This window comes from Scyliorhinus canicula, chromosome 3 (genome assembly GCF_902713615.1).
Source record: "Scyliorhinus canicula chromosome 3, sScyCan1.1, whole genome shotgun sequence".
NCBI lineage: Eukaryota > Metazoa > Chordata > Chondrichthyes > Carcharhiniformes > Scyliorhinidae > Scyliorhinus > Scyliorhinus canicula.
The window spans coordinates 275,581,398-275,598,877 of record NC_052148.1 but is presented as its reverse complement, the minus strand read 5'-3'; the positions used below and the strand labels follow the sequence as shown (position 1 = coordinate 275,598,877).

The 17,480-nt window shown below is 47.6% G+C and overlaps 1 protein-coding gene across 1 annotated transcript in view; it reads right to left on the bottom strand.

The window, feature by feature from the left end:
* Positions 1–17,480, bottom strand: part of LOC119963677 (3-hydroxybutyrate dehydrogenase type 2-like) — a 58,648-nt gene that overhangs the window by 11,618 nt on the left and 29,550 nt on the right. Inside the window, exon 6 of the mRNA XM_038792995.1 lies at positions 14,963–15,021. Coding sequence (XP_038648923.1) covers positions 14,963–15,021 — 59 coding nt within the window. The remainder of the gene's footprint in view (positions 1–14,962; positions 15,022–17,480) is intronic.

Here is a 17,480-nt window from a genome sequence, read left to right as displayed (position 1 = left end):
ACCCACGCTGCTGCCTCGCTCTGCATCAACCCCAGCCCGGTACGGGGATTGAACCCACGCTGCTGCCTCGCTCTGCATCACTATCCAGCCCCCCAGCCCGGTACGGGGATTGAACCCACGCTGCTGCCTCGCTCTGCATCAACCCCAGCCCCCCAGCCCGGTACGGGGATTGAACCCACGCTGCTGCTTCGCTCTGCATCACCCCCAGCCCGGTACGGGGATTGAACCCACGCTGCTGCCTCGCTCTGCATCACCACCCAGCCCCCCAGCCCCCCAGCCCGGTACGGGGATTGAACCCACGCTGCTGCCCCACTCTGCGTCACTAACCAGCCGCCCAGCCACTGAGCTAAACCGGCCCGAAACAGAACACCCGCAGATAGGCTCCCCTCTCCGGGGGTTAACCGGGAAGTATTCACTCTTATCCAAATTCAATTTATAGCCAGAGAAGGAGCCAAAGCTCCCAACCAGCTTCATCATCACATCCACTGTGGATACTGGGTCTGTGATGTAAAGAAGCAGGTCATCTGTGTACAAGGACACCCTATGCTCCCGTCCTCCCTGATTTATCCCCCTCCATTTACGAGAAGACCTCAGCGCTGAGGCGAGTGGTTCTATTGCCAGAGCAATAGGCAGCATGGTAGCACAGTGGTTAGCACATTTGTTTCACAGCTCCAGGGTTCCAGGTTCGGTTCCCGGCTTGGGTCACTGCCTGTGCGGAGTCTGCACGTTCTCCCAGTGTCTGCGTGCGTTTCCATGGGTGCTCTTTCAAAGGGCCGGTGCTGACTCGATGGGCCGAATGGGCTCCTTCTGCACTCTAAATTCTTTGATTCTATGATTCAAAGAAGAGTGGAGACAAAGGACATTTCTGCCTCGCCCCTAATTCAATGGAAAGTAGTCATTTGTGTCAGCACTAACAGTGTACAATAAACAAATCCAGGATATAAACTTCTGTGCAAATCCAAACCTCCCAAGAATTTCAAATAGATATCCCCACTCCACCTAATCAAACGCCTTGTCAGCGTCTGGGGAAACCATCACCTCCGGCTTGGGTACTGAAGAGGTGGAGAGGGCAACATTTAACAGTCGACGTATGGTGACCGATAATTGCCGACCCTTCACGGAGTCTGTCTGGTTTTCTGAGATCACCTCTGGGAGGCAGGACTCCAACTGCATTACACTGCATTACACTGCATTGCACTGCATTGCACTGCATACACTGCATTACACTGCATACACTGCATTGCACTGCATTGCACTGCATACACTGCATTACACTGCATACACTGCATTACACTGCATTACACTGCATACACTGCATTACACTGCATACACTGCATACACTGCATACACTGCATTACACTGCATACACTGCATTACACTGCATACACTGCATTACACTGCATACACTGCATTACACTGCATTACACTGCATTACACTGCATACACTGCATTACACTGCATACACTGCATTACACTGCATACACTGCATTACACTGCATTACACTGCATTACACTGCATACACTGCATTACACTGCATTACACTGCATTACACTGGATACACGGCATTACACTGCATACACTGCATACACTGCATTACACTGCATTACACTGCATACACTGCATTACACTGCATACACTGCATACACTGCATTACACTGCATACACTGCATTACACTGCATTACACTGCATACACTGCATTACACTGCATTACACTGCATACACTGCATTACACTGCATTACACTGCATACACTGCATTACACTGCATACACTGCATTACACTGCATACACTGCATACACTGCATACACTGCATTACACTGCATTACACTGCATTACACTGCATTACACTGCATACACTGCATACACTGCATTACACTGCATACACTGCATTACACTGCATACACTGCATTACACTGCATACACTGCATTACACTGCATACACTGCATACACTGCATTACACTGCATACACTGCATTACACTGCATACACTGCATTACACTGCATACACTGCATTACACTGCATTACACTGCATACACTGCATTACACTGCATTACACTGCATACACTGCATTACACTGCATTACACTGCATACACTGCATTACACTGCATACACTGCATACACTGCATTACACTGCATTACACTGCATACACTGCATACACTGCATACACTGCATTACACTGCATACACTGCATTACACTGCATTGCACTGCATTGCACTGCATTGCACTGCATTACACTGCATTACACTGCATTACACTGCATACACTGCATTACACTGCATACACTGCATTACACTGCATTACACTGCATTACACTGCATACACTGCATACACTGCATTACACTGCATTACACTGCATACACTGCATACACTGCATACACTGCATTACACTGCATTACACTGCATACACTGCATTACACTGCATTACACTGCATACACTGCATTACACTGCATACACTGCATACACTGCATTACACTGCATACACTGCATTACACTGCATTACACTGCATACACTGCATTACACTGCATACACTGCATTACACTGCATTACACTGCATACACTGCATTACACTGCATTACACTGCATACACTGCATTACACTGCATTACACTGCATTACACTGCATACACTGCATTACACTGCATACACTGCATACACTGCATTACACTGCATTACACTGCATACACTGCATTACACTGCATACACTGCATTACACTGCATTACACTGCATACACTGCATTACACTGCATTACACTGCATTACACTGCATACACTGCATTACACTGCATTACACTGCATACACTGCATTACACTGCATACACTGCATTACACTGCATACACTGCATACACTGCATACACTGCATTACACTGCATACACTGCATTACACTGCATTACACTGCATACACTGCATTACACTGCATACACTGCATTACACTGCATTACACTGCATTACACTGCATACACTGCATTACACTGCATTACACTGCATACACTGCATACACTGCATACACTGCATTACACTGCATTACACTGCATTACACTGCATTACACTGCATACACTGCATACACTGCATTACACTGCATACACTGCATTACACTGCATACACTGCATTACACTGCATACACTGCATTACACTGCATACACTGCATTACACTGCATTACACTGCATACACTGCATACACTGCATACACTGCATTACACTGCATACACTGCATACACTGCATAACACTGCATACACTGCATACACTGCATACACTGCATACACTGCATTACACTGCATACACTGCATACACTGCATTACACTGCATACACTGCATTACACTGCATTACACTGCATTACACTGCATACACTGCATACACTGCATTACACTGCAATACACTGCATACACTGCATACACTGCATTACACTGCATACACTGCATTACACTGCATACACTGCATACACTGCATTACACTGCATACACTGCATACACTGCATTACACTGCATACACTGCATTACACTGCATACACTGCAATACACTGCATTACACTGCATACACTGCATACACTGCATTACACTGCATACGCTGCATTACACTGCATACGCTGCATTACACTGCATACACTGCATACACTGCATTACACTGCATTACACTGCATACACTGCATAACACTGCATTACACTGCATTACACTGCATTACACTGCATTACACTGCATTACACTGCATACACTGCACACACTGCATTACACTGCATTACACTGCATACACTGCATTACACTGCATACACTGCATTACACTGCATACACTGCATACACTGCATTACACTGCATACACTGCATTACACTGTATACACTGCATTACACTGCATTACACTGCATACACTGCATACACTGCATTACACTGCATTACACTGCATAAACTGCATACACTGCATTACACTGCATACACTGCATTACACTGCATTATACTGCATACACTGCATTACACTGCATACACTGCATTACACTGCATTACACTGCATACACTGCATACACTGCATACCACTGCATACACTGCATTACACTGCATTACACTGCATACACTGCATTACACTGCATACACTGCATTACACTGCATACACTGCATACACTGCATACACTGCATTACACTGCATACACTGCATTACACTGCATACACTGCATACACTGCATTACACTGCATACACTGCATGCACTGCATTACACTGCATACACTGCATACACTGCATACACTGCATACACTGCATTACACTGCATACACTGCATTACACTGCATACACTGCATTACACTGCATTACACTGCATACACTGCATACACTGCATTACACTGCATACACTGCATTACACTGCATACACTGCATACACTGCATTACACTGCATACACTGCATACACTGCATACACTGCATACACTGCATTACACTGCATACACTGCATTACACTGCATACACTGCATTACACTGCATACACTGCATTACACTGCATACACTGCATTACACTGCATACACTGCATACACTGCATACACTGCATACACTGCATTACACTGCATACACTGCATTACACTGCATACACTGCATACACTGCATACACTGCATTACACTGCATACACTGCATTACACTGCATACACTGCATTACACTGCATACACTGCATACACTGCATTACACTGCATACACTGCATTACACTGCATACACTGCATACACTGCATTACACTGCATACACTGCATTACACTGCATTACACTGCATACACTGCATTACACTGCATACACTGCATTACACTGCATACACTGCATTACACTGCATACACTGCATTACACTGCATACACTGCATACACTGCATTACACTGCATACACTGCATTACACTGCATACACTGCATTACACTGCATACACTGCATACACTGCATACACTGCATACACTGCATTACACTGCATACACTGCATTACACTGCATACACTGCATTACACTGCATACACTGCATTACACTGCATACACTGCATACACTGCATTACACTGCATACACTGCATTACACTGCATACACTGCATTACACTGCATACACTGCATTACACTGCATTACACTGCATTACACTGCATACACTGCATTACACTGCATACACTGCATTACACTGCATTACACTGCATACACTGCATTACACTGCATACACTGCATTACACTGCATACACTGCATACACTGCATTACACTGCATACACTGCATTACACTGCATACACTGCATACACTGCATTACACTGCATACACTGCATTACACTGCATTACACTGCATTACACTGCATTACACTGCATACACTGCATTACACTGCATACACTGCATCACACTGCATACACTGCATACACTGCATACACTGCATACACTGCATTACACTGCATACACTGCATTACACTGCATACACTGCATTACACTGCATACACTGCATTACACTGCATACACTGCATACACTGCATACACTGCATTACACTGCATACACTGCATTACACTGCATACACTGCATTACACTGCATTACACTGCATTACACTGCATACACTGCATACACTGCATTACACTGCATACACTGCATACACTGCATTACACTGCATACACTGCATTACACTGCATACACTGCATACACTGCATACACTGCATACACTGCATTACACTGCATACACTGCATACACTGCATTACACTGCATTACACTGCATACACTGCATTACACTGCATACACTGCATTACACTGCATTACACTGCATACACTGCATACACTGCATACACTGCATACACTGCATTACACTGCATTACACTGCATACACTGCATTACACTGCATACACTGCATTACACTGCATACACTGCATTACACTGCATACACTGCATTACACTGCATACACTGCATTACACTGCATTACACTGCATACACTGCATTACACTGCATACACTGCATTACACTGCATACACTGCATTACACTGCATTACACTGCATTACACTGCATTACACTGCATACACTGCATTACACTGCATACACTGCATTACACTGCATACACTGCATTACACTGCATACACTGCATTACACTGCATACACTGCATACACTGCATTACACTGCATACACTGCATTACACTGCATTACACTGCATACACTGCATTACACTGCATACACTGCATTACACTGCATACACTGCATACACTGCATTACACTGCATTACACTGCATTACACTGCATACACTGCATTACACTGCATACACTGCATTACACTGCATACACTGCATACACTGCATACACTGCATACACTGCATACACTGCATTACACTGCATACACTGCATTACACTGCATTACACTGCATACACTGCATACACTGCATTACACTGCAATACACTGCATTACACTGCATACACTGCATACACTGCATTACACTGCATTACACTGCATACACTGCATACACTGCATTACACTGCATTACACTGCATACACTGCATACACTGCATTACACTGCATACACTGCATTACACTGCATACACTGCATTACACTGCATTACACTGCATACACTGCATTACACTGCATACACTGCATTACACTGCATACACTGCATACACTGCATTACACTGCATACACTGCATTACACTGCATTACACTGCATACACTGCATACACTGCATTACACGGCATACACTGCATACACTGCATACACTGCATTACACTGCATACACTGCATTACACTGCATACACTGCATACACTGCATTACACTGCATACACTGCATTACACTGCATTACACTGCATACACTGCATACACTGCATACACTGCATTACACTGCATACACTGCATTACACTGCATTACACTGCATTACACTGCATACACTGCATACACTGCATTACACTGCATTACACTGCAATACACTGCATTACACAGCATACACTGCATACACTGCATTACACTGCATACACTGCATTACACTGCATACACTGCATACACTGCATTACACTGCATACACTGCATTACACTGCATACACTGCAATACACTGCATTACACTGCATACACTGCATACACTGCATTACACTGCATACACTGCATACACTGCATACACTGCATAACACTGCATACACTGCATTACACTGCATACACTGCATACACTGCATTACACTGCATACACTGCATACACTGCATTACACTGCATACACTGCATTACACTGCATTACACTGCATTACACTGCATTACACTGCATACACTGCATTACACTGCATACACTGCATACACTGCATTACACTGCATACACTGCATTACACTGCATACACTGCATTACACTGCATTACACTGCATACACTGCATTACACTGCATACACTGCATACACTGCATTACACTGCATACACTGCATACACTGCATTACACTGCATACACTGCATTACACTGCATACACTGCATACACTGCATTACACTGCATACACTGCATTACACTGCATACACTGCATTACACTGCATACACTGCATTACACTGCATACACTGCATTACACTGCATTACACTGCATACACTGCATTACACTGCATTACACTGCATTACACTGCATTACACTGCATACACTGCATTACACTGCATTACACTGCATTACACTGCATACACTGCATACACTGCATTACACTGCATACACTGCATACACTGCATACACTGCATTACACTGCATACACTGCATTACACTGCATACACTGCATTACACTGCATACACTGCATTACACTGCATTACACTGCATACACTGCATTACACTGCATACACTGCATTACACAGCATACACTGCATACACTGCATTACACTGCATACACTGCATTACACTGCATTACACTGCATACACTGCATTACACTGCATACACTGCATTACACTACATTACACTGCATACACTGCATTACACTGCATACACTGCATACACTGCATTACACTGCATACACTGCATTACACTGCATACACTGCATTACACTGCATTACACTGCATACACTGCATTACACTGCATACACTGCATTACACTGCATACACTGCATACACTGCATACACTGCATTACACTGCATACACTGCATACACTGCATACACTGCATTACACTGCATACACTGCATTACACTGCATACACTGCATTACACTGCATTACACTGCATTACACTGCATACACTGCATTACACTGCATACACTGCATACACTGCATACACTGCATTACACTGCATACACTGCATTACACTGCATTACACTGCATACACTGCATACACTGCATTACACTGCATTACACTGCATACACTGCATACACTGCATTACCAGCACTTTTGCGAGTAACTTGGCATCAAGGTTCAAGCTCGGAATAGGTCAATACGGACCACATTCCGTAGGGTCCTTGTCTTTCTTCAGTATCAGGGAGATAGAGACCTGTGAAAGTGTCACAGGCAAGGAGTTGTTAAACATGTTAAAATTACAGGGACCAATTGTTATGCAAACGTCTTCTAAAACGCAATGGGGAAGCCGTCAGGGCTGAGAGCTTCACCCATCAGCATCACCCAATACATTTCCCAATTTCCTCTGGGCTCAACCGGGATTCCAACTCTTTCCGTCTCCATCACTGAGATGGAAACCCATCCGAAAAAGATACGGTGGCCAAACTCTCCGCCGGGGCTTCGAGCTATAGAGATCTCAATAAAATGCTTCAAAACCAACTTGGCCTGAGACGGGGTGGAAACCAGGCGGCCACTCGAATCCCGAACCTTCGCAATCTCCCGGGAAGCTGCCTGCTGTCTCAGCTGATCAGCTAAGAGGCGGATTGCGTTTTCCCCGTGTTCATAAACCCCCCCCCCTTGACCATCGCAGCTGGCCCACTGCCTTCCCATTGATAGTAATTCAAACTGTGCCTGCAGCTTTTTCCTACTCACCAGACACTCCGAGGTAGGGGCGAGTGAGTACTGATGGTCCACCTCAAGGATGGAGTCCAGCAGCCTCTGCTGCCCCACCCTCGCAGTCCTTTCAACTTTGTAGGAAATTATCTCCCTCAATAACCACCTTCTGGGCTTCCCACAGCGTAGAAGGTGAGACAGACTCGCTCTTATTAAATGTAATATATTCCCTAATGGGTTTCCCTTTACGCAAATGACCTACTTCTCTATAATTAGGGGCCAAGTAACTTCTACGGACAAGATAATGAAGCTGCTGAGGATTTTTGATTCCTTCTCTGGGTACAAGTTGAACTTGGACAAGAACGGGCAGCAGGGTAGCATGGTGGTTAGCATAAATGGTTCACAGCTCCAGGGTCCCAGGTTCGGTTCCCGGGTGGGTCACTGTCTGCGCGGAGTCTGCACGTCCTCCCCGTGTCTGCGTGGGTTTCCTCCGGGTGCTCCGGTTTCCTCCCACAGTCCAAAGATGTGCGGGTTAGGTGGATTGGCCATGCTAAATTGCCCGTAGTGTCCTAAAAAGTAAGGTTAGGGGGGGGGGGTTGTTGGGTTACGGGTATGGGGTGGATACGTGGGTTTGAGTAGGGTGATCATTGCTCGGCACAACATCGAGGGCCGAAGGGCCTGTTCTGTGCTGTGCTGTTCTATGTTCTATGTTCTAACGAATGCTCCCTGGGGTGGACAGTCCTGGGGAGGAGGCCTGGGGAGGAGAGGCCTGGGGAGGAGAGGCCTGGGGAGGAGAGGCCTGGGGAGGAGGGGCCTGGGGAGGAGAGGCCTGGGGAGGAGAGTCCTGGGGAGGAGAGGCCTGGGGAGGAGAGGCCTGGGGTGGAGAGGCCTGGGGTGGAGAGGCCTGGGGAGGAGAGGCCTGGGGTGGAGAGGTCTGGGGAGGAGGGGCCTGGGGAGGAGAGGCCTGGGGGGGGAGAGGCCTGGGGCGGAGAGGCCTGGGGAGGAGGGGCCTGGGGAGGAGGGGCCTGGGGAGGAGAGGCCTGGGGGGGGAGAGGCCTGGGGAGGAGGGGCCTGGGGTGGAGAGGCCTGGGGAGGAGAGGCCTGGGGAGGGGAGGCCTGGGGAGGAGAGGCCTGGGGAGGCGGGGCCTGGGGAGGCGGGGCCTGGGGAGGAGGGGACTGGGGGGAGAGGCCTGGGGTGGAGAGGCCTGGGGCGGAGAGCCCAGCTTTGTGCCTTGCCAAGACTAGCTTTCGTAATCTGGGGTTCCAGGTGCCTAACAATACATGAATTAAATTATATTAGTCTGGTTGATGGTGTCAAGTCTGAATTAGAGGGGGTCCTCCCCCTCTCCGTGGCAAGTAGGGTTCAGACTATCAAAATGAACATACTCCCGAGATTTCCCAAATCATTGTTTTACTATTGGGCAGCCAATATTCCGAGGATATGGTTGTGGTTCAGTAATGCTGGTTCCACGTGGGGACAGATGGAGCCCAGCTCCTGAACGGTTTCTAGCTTTGGTGTGATAGTAACCGCTCTGTTGCCTTTCTTTCTGGTAAGAGTTTCCCAGAATCCAGTGGTGGTGTCCACCGTGAGAATCTGGAGGCCGCTCAGGCAGCATTTTAAGCTGTTCCCTGACTTCACTCGCTCCCATCTGCAATAACCACCTTCTCCTGCCAGCGCCTTTGGACTGGACGTTTAAATCATGAGAGGGGAGGGGCCTGGAGAGGTTTGTGTAGCGGAGGTTTCTCAGTTTCAAGGAGCGGATTGAGAAATTCCAACTGTCTGGTTCCAGCCTTTTCACAGACTTCCAGATTCACAATTTGTCGCACAATGCTTTTCCCTCCTTTTCCTCAGCTCCAGCCTCCTCCCTGTTGAAGAGAATTTTGTCTTTGCCCGGGTCTGGTGGGGGGGGGTTATTTGTGCAGAAACTGCCAGATCCCATCAGCAGAGTCGGCTTCGTTGGATGAGGTGATGGGAAATGGGAGGATGAGGTGATGGGGAAATGGGAGGATGAGGTGATGGGAATAGGAGGGTGAGGTGATGGGGAAATGGGAGGGTGAGGTGATGGGAATGGGAGGATGAGGTGATGGGAATGGGAGGGTGAGGTGATGGGGAAATGGGAGGGTGAGGTGATGGGGAAATGGGAGGATGAGGTGATGGGAATGGGAGGGTGAGGTGATGGGGAAATGGGAGGGTGAGGTGATGGGGAAATGGGAGGGTGAGGTGATGGGGAAATGGGAGGGTGAGGTGATGGGAGGGTGAGGTGATGGGGAAATGGGAGGATGAGGTGATGGGAATGGGAGGGTGAGGTGATGGGGAAATGGGAGGATGAGGTGATGGGAATGGGAGGGTGAGGTGATGGGGAAATGGGAGAATGAGGTGATGGGAATGGGAGGGTGAGGTGATGGGAATGGGAGGGTGAGGTGATGGGGAAATGGGAGGGTGAGGTGATGGGGAAATGGGAGGGTGAGGTGATGGGAATGGGAGGATGAGGTGATGGGAATGGGAGGGTGAGGTGATGGGGAAATGGGAGGATGAGGTGATGGGAATGGGAGGGTGAGGTGATGGGAATGGGAGGATGAGGTGATGGGAATGGGAGGGTGAGGTGATGGGGAAATGGGAGGGTGAGGTGATGGGGAAATGGGAGAATGAGGTGATGGGACTGGGAGGATGAGGTGATGGGAATGGGAGATGAGGTGATGGGGAAATGGGAGGGTGAGGTGATGGGGAAATGGGAGGGTGAGGTGATGGGGAAATGGGAGAATGAGGTGATGGGGAAATGGGAGGATGAGGTGATGGGAGGGTGAGGTGATGGGGAAATGGGAGGATGAGGTGGTGGGAATGGGAGGATGAGGTGGTGGGAATGGGAGGATGAGGTGATGGGAATGGGAGGATGAGGTGATGGGAATGGCAGGATGAGGTGATGGGGAAATGGGAGGATGAGGTGATGGGAATGGGAGGATGAGGTGGTGGGGAAATGGGAGGATGAGGTGATGGGAAATGGGAGGGTGAGGTGAGTCCTATTCTGGATGAGGTGGTGTGGAGCGAGGCCCTTCGCACGGTCAACTCCACATCCTCCTGTGCTCGGCTTACTCTGATCCAGTCCAAGGTGGTGCACAGGGTGCCTCTGACCAGGTGAGGCTGAGTGGATTTTTCTCTGGGTGGAGGACAGGCATGAGCGGTGTTGGAATCGTAGAATCATAGAATCCCTCCAGTGCAGAAGGAGGCTATTCGGCCCATCGAGTCTGCACCAACCCTTCAAATGAGCACTCCACCCACCCCATCCCTGCAACCTCATAACCTAAGCTGCACATCCCTGGACACTAAGAGGCAATTTATCACGGCCAATCCACCTAACCTACACGTCTTTGGACTGTGGGAGGAAACCGGAGCTCCCACCAGCAGGCCAGAGAACGTGCAAACTCCGCAAAGACAGTGACCCAGCGGGGAATCAAACCTGGGACCCTGGCGCTGTGAAGCCACAGCGTTAGCCACTTGTGCTACCGATCTCTCAATCGTTCTGTTCAATCTCTCCTCCTATGACTAATCCCTCATCTCTGGAATCAATCTAGTGAACCTCCTCTGAACTGCGTCCAATGCCACTACATCTTTTCTCAGACTCCGCACAGACAGTGACTCGGGGCTGGGATCGAACCCGGGACCACGGCCCCGTGAGGCAGCAGTGCTAACCACTGCACCACCATTCTGATTTAGTACCAATTTTTTTTTTTCAAATTTAGGGGCAATTTAGCAATTCACCCACCTTGCACATCTTTTTGAGTTGTGGGGGTGAGACCCACGTAGACACGGGGAGAACGTGCAAGCTGTTGATCTCAGGAACCGGCTAATCACTCTCATATGATCTGGTCTTGTCCCAAGTTAGGAAGTTTTTGGGTCTCTTTCTTCAACACCATGTCAGAGATAATGTTGATCTGGAGCCATGTCCGCTGGTGGCTGTTTTCAGGGTATCGGACACAGTGTTTACGTCCGTACATCCGGTGCAAAACGGCCACCGATCCTCCATCTGGTGGGGATTAGCAGGCCGCAGCGTAGAGCACCCGGATCTAGCTGTCAAAACGGCCAGCATCAGCCTGAAAATCGGAGAGTCCAGCCCATAGTTTCTCCTCAAATCTATTTTAAATTTGCTACCTCTTAACCTGAGACTATGGCCTCTGGTTTTAGATTGCCCCACAAGAGGGAGCAGCAGCTCCACATCTACTTTATCCAGACCTTTTAGCAACTCATTAAAAAAAATCTTCTATACCTCAATGAGATCTCCCCTCTTTCTTCTAAACTCTAGAGTACAGGCCTAAACTACATAGAACATACAGTGCAGAAGGAGGCCATTCGGCCCATCGAGTCTGCACCGACCCACTTAAGCCCTCACTTCCACCCTATCCCCGTAACCCAATAACCCCTCCTAATCTTTTTTTAGTCACTAAGGGCAATTTATCATGGCCAATCCACCTAACCTGCACATCTTTGGACTGTGGGAGGAAACCGGAGAACCCGGAGGAAACCCACGCAGACACGGGGAGGCTGTGCAGACTCCGTACAGACAGTGACCCAAGCCGGGATCGAACCAGGGACCCTGGCACTGTGAAGCCACAGTGCTATCCACTGTGCCACCGTGCTGTGGAATGTGGGACTCCACTTTCTCAACCCCAAACTGAATTCTACCAAACTATGGTCAGTACTTTCTAGTGGATCCTTAACTGTGAGGTCATTAATTAATCCCTCCTCATTACAGAATATCAAACCGGGAGTCACCTCCTCCCTGGTTGGTTCCTGAACATAATGTTCGAAGAAATAATCTCTAATGCATTCAATGAACTCTGCCTCCAGGCTACCTTTGCCAATTTGATTCCTCCAGTCTATATACATATTAAAATCACCCATGATAATTGCTGTATCTTTCTTGCAAGTCCCCAGTATTTCCTGGTTTATACTGTGCCCCACTGCACAACTATTGTTTGGGGATCTGTAGATGACTCCTACCAAGGGCTTCTTCCCTTTGTTATTTTTTATTTCGCCCCAGATTGATTCCACATCTTGATCTCCAGCGCTTATATCATTCCCCATGACAGCGTTGCTCCCTTTCCTCACCAGCAGGGCTGCGCCACCTCTTTCCCTTTCACCCTATCTTCCTGAAACACTGTGTACCCTTGGATATTCAATACCCAAACCTGGTCTCCTTGTAACCACGTTTCAGTAATCCCCACCACGCCATAACCTTTTGTTTCTATTTGCGGCGTTATCTTGTTATGGATGCTTCTTGCATTTAGATACAAAGCTTTAAATTTGTTTCAATGTTAGATTTCCCGACTCTTCTATAATTTCTTGGTGCATAAAGACATTCACCATACTGTCCCTCACCTTTACTTTCTGCTGTAGGGAACATTGCTAACCTGCACTCTTGTTTTCTCCTTTAATGTGATTTTCTAATTTCCCCTACAGCTTTAGAGAAGATCCCTGATACGGCTGGAGGTCGGAGAGATTAAATGATGAAAGGTTTTGTGGTATAAAAGCCAAACAGAGTAGTAATGGGTAAAATAAACAGCTGCCCAGATGAGATGTGAATTCTGTCTAAATCCGAAGCAAAATAATAACGGAGAATTCTTTTGTATTCTTTTCTCCAGAGGGCAGTGCAGAGTTAGACATCTGCTCTCCCAAGGAGTCAAAGGTTATGGGGGTTGTCAGAATGTGGCGTTGAGGTCACAATCAGATCAGCCATTATCTTATTAAATAGCAGAGCAGCTTCGAGGGGCTGAATGGCCTTCTGCTCTTACTTTTTGTGATTTTATAATAAAGAAAGAAACAAGAAAAAACAAATCTGGGGTGGGGTGCAGAAACAACAAAACAAATAGAGGAAGAGGTTCCGATCATCGAGTTGAACAATTTGACATCAGCCTGACCTGCTGGCGGATTTCCAGCATTTTCTGTTTTTATAACGGGTAATCACTGCCTCTAAAAATTCAAAATGCTTGAATCAGCCCGTGCCACTTTTCATCCCTCACTCCAACGCTAATTGCTCACAGGTCAGCCACACAATTACAGCCCGTTAAAGCTGGACTGGGAAGATGTCGACAGCCACATACCTGCTGTGGATTGGGCTGGGCTTCAATCCTCCCTCTCAGGGACGGGGTGTCCACAGTACCTTGGAAATAAAAACAATTGAAGATTGTGTGACGTCACCGTATGTTTGGAGCATATTTCTGAAACACTTCAAACAGTGCTGGAAATAAAGTCTGTCTTAACAGATGGTAAACAACACTCGACTTATCGCACAGAGAGGATTATTATCCCCGAAAATGTCTAAGGACAGGACCAATGGCCACACTCCTCCCGGAAAGGCACAATGAGCGGGATCAGATTTTGGCAAATCTGCATATTTGAGTGAGACAGTGAGGGTCACTCTAATGTGCAGATTCCTGAGGTACCCGAGGATTTGGGAGTCACTCCCTTGGCCTCAGAGATCTCGGTTCACAAACAGGGACCAGAGGGAACGGCACTCATGGGGGTCTGCAAGGAAACGGAGGCTCCCAGCTACATACCCTTTGGGCAGGGTGGGGAACTGCTGGTGCCACCTGGGTACCCTTGCAATGCCAGCCTGGCACTGCCAAGGTGTGTTGAATAACCATGTGTTTCTCAGAACTGCGAGTGCCGGGAAACACGTAACTAAACGCGCTGGCTCGGGTCTTTGTTCCCTTTTAGCAGAATCACGCCCAAAGTGTCATTTCGGGCTGGAAAAGCAGCAAGACGTGGAAAACACCTGAACCATCAGCCATGGAGGGGCAACCTCCCCCCCACCTCATATCTGCATCAACCCCCCCCCCCAATCCAGGCATGAGGGTGACCTGCCCCCACCCCATCCATTCTCGTAGACATCAAGACATCGCCCCACGCCCCCCCCCCCAAGTGTCGATGTTATAACCCGCATGGGTCTTACTGGGTAGGGATTAACCATCTCGTGGGTCTTGCAGAATATGAGCTCCCATAAGGGGGTGGGGGACCCTTAAGAATATTTGGCCCTGTATAAATAGAGACGAGTGAGACCCAGTGGGGAATTACTGGAGCTGTAAATAATAGTGATTGGAAATAAAGTCCGTTTTTGTTTCGACATACTGTGTGTGGACTCTTTGTTGCCTTTACACAGAAATTCAGCTGAACTGGTCTCGTTGGTGTTTTACCGCGACATGGACCTCCTCCCACACTTCCCCATCTCACTCCATCAACATCTCCTCCTATTTCTCCATCTTGTGTTTATCCAACTTTCCCTTAAAAGATTTTTGCTTCAACTATCCCTGTCCCTAGTTCGACACGTTCACACCTTAATCATGAGCCTACAATGCTGTAACTTATTGAAAATCTTTTGAAAATCCCAATATATTATGACTACTTCACGACCCTCATCTACCTTTTCTGCTACTTCTCAAAAGTATTGAAAAAGGTTGGTCAGGTTTGAACATTCAGCAAGCAATGGAAACATTCTCTTTGAAATCAGTGCAGACTATTTTTAGAATTTTCTCTAATAATTTAATAATCTTTATTGTCGCAAGTGGGCTTAAATTAACACTGCAAAACTAAAGAGCTGGTCATTGACTTCAGGAAGCAAAGTACTGTACACACCCCTGTCAGCATCAACGGGGCCGAGGTGGAGATAGTTAGCAGTTTCTAATTCCTAGGGGTGCACATCACCAAAAATCTGTCCTGGTCCACTCACGTCGACACTACCACCAAGAAAGCACAACAGTGCCTATACTTCCTCAGGAAACTAAGGAAATTCAGCATGTCCACATTAACCCTTACCAACTTTTACAGATGCACCATAGAAAGCATCCTATCAGGCTGCATCACAGCCTGGTATGGCAACTGCTCGGCCCAGGACCGCAAGAAACTTCAGAGAGTCGTGAATACCGTCCAGTCCATCACACGAACCTGCCTCCCATCCATTGACTCCATCTACACCTCCCGCTGCCGGGGGAAAGCGGGCAGCATAATCAAGGATCCCTCCCACCCGGCTTACTCAGTTTTCCAACTTCTTCCATCGGGCAGGAGATACAGAAGTCTGAGAACACACACGAACAGACTCAAAAACAGCTTCTTCCCCACTGTCACCAAACTCCTAAATGACCCTCTTATGGATTGCCCTCATTAACACTACACCCTGTATGCTTCATCCGATGTCAATGCTTATGTAGTTACATTGTATACCTTGTGTTGCCCTATTATGTATTTTCTTGAATTTTGTTTAATTCCCTTTTCTTCCCATGTACTGAATGATCTGTTGAGCTGCTCGCAGAAAAATACTTTTCACTGTACCTCGGTACACGTGACAATAAACAAATCCAATCCAATCCATCCAATGACGTTACTGTGAAAATCTCCTAGTCGCCACACTCCGGCACCTGTTCGTGTACACAGAGGGAAAATTCAGAATGGCCAAATTACCTAACAGCACATCTTCCGGGACTTGTGGGAGGAAACCGGAGCACCCGGAGGAAACCCACGCAGGCACGGGGAGAACGTTCAGACTCCGCACAGACAGTGACCCAAGCCGGGAATCGAACCTGGGACCCTGGAGCTGTGAAGCAACAGTGCTAACCACTGTGCTGC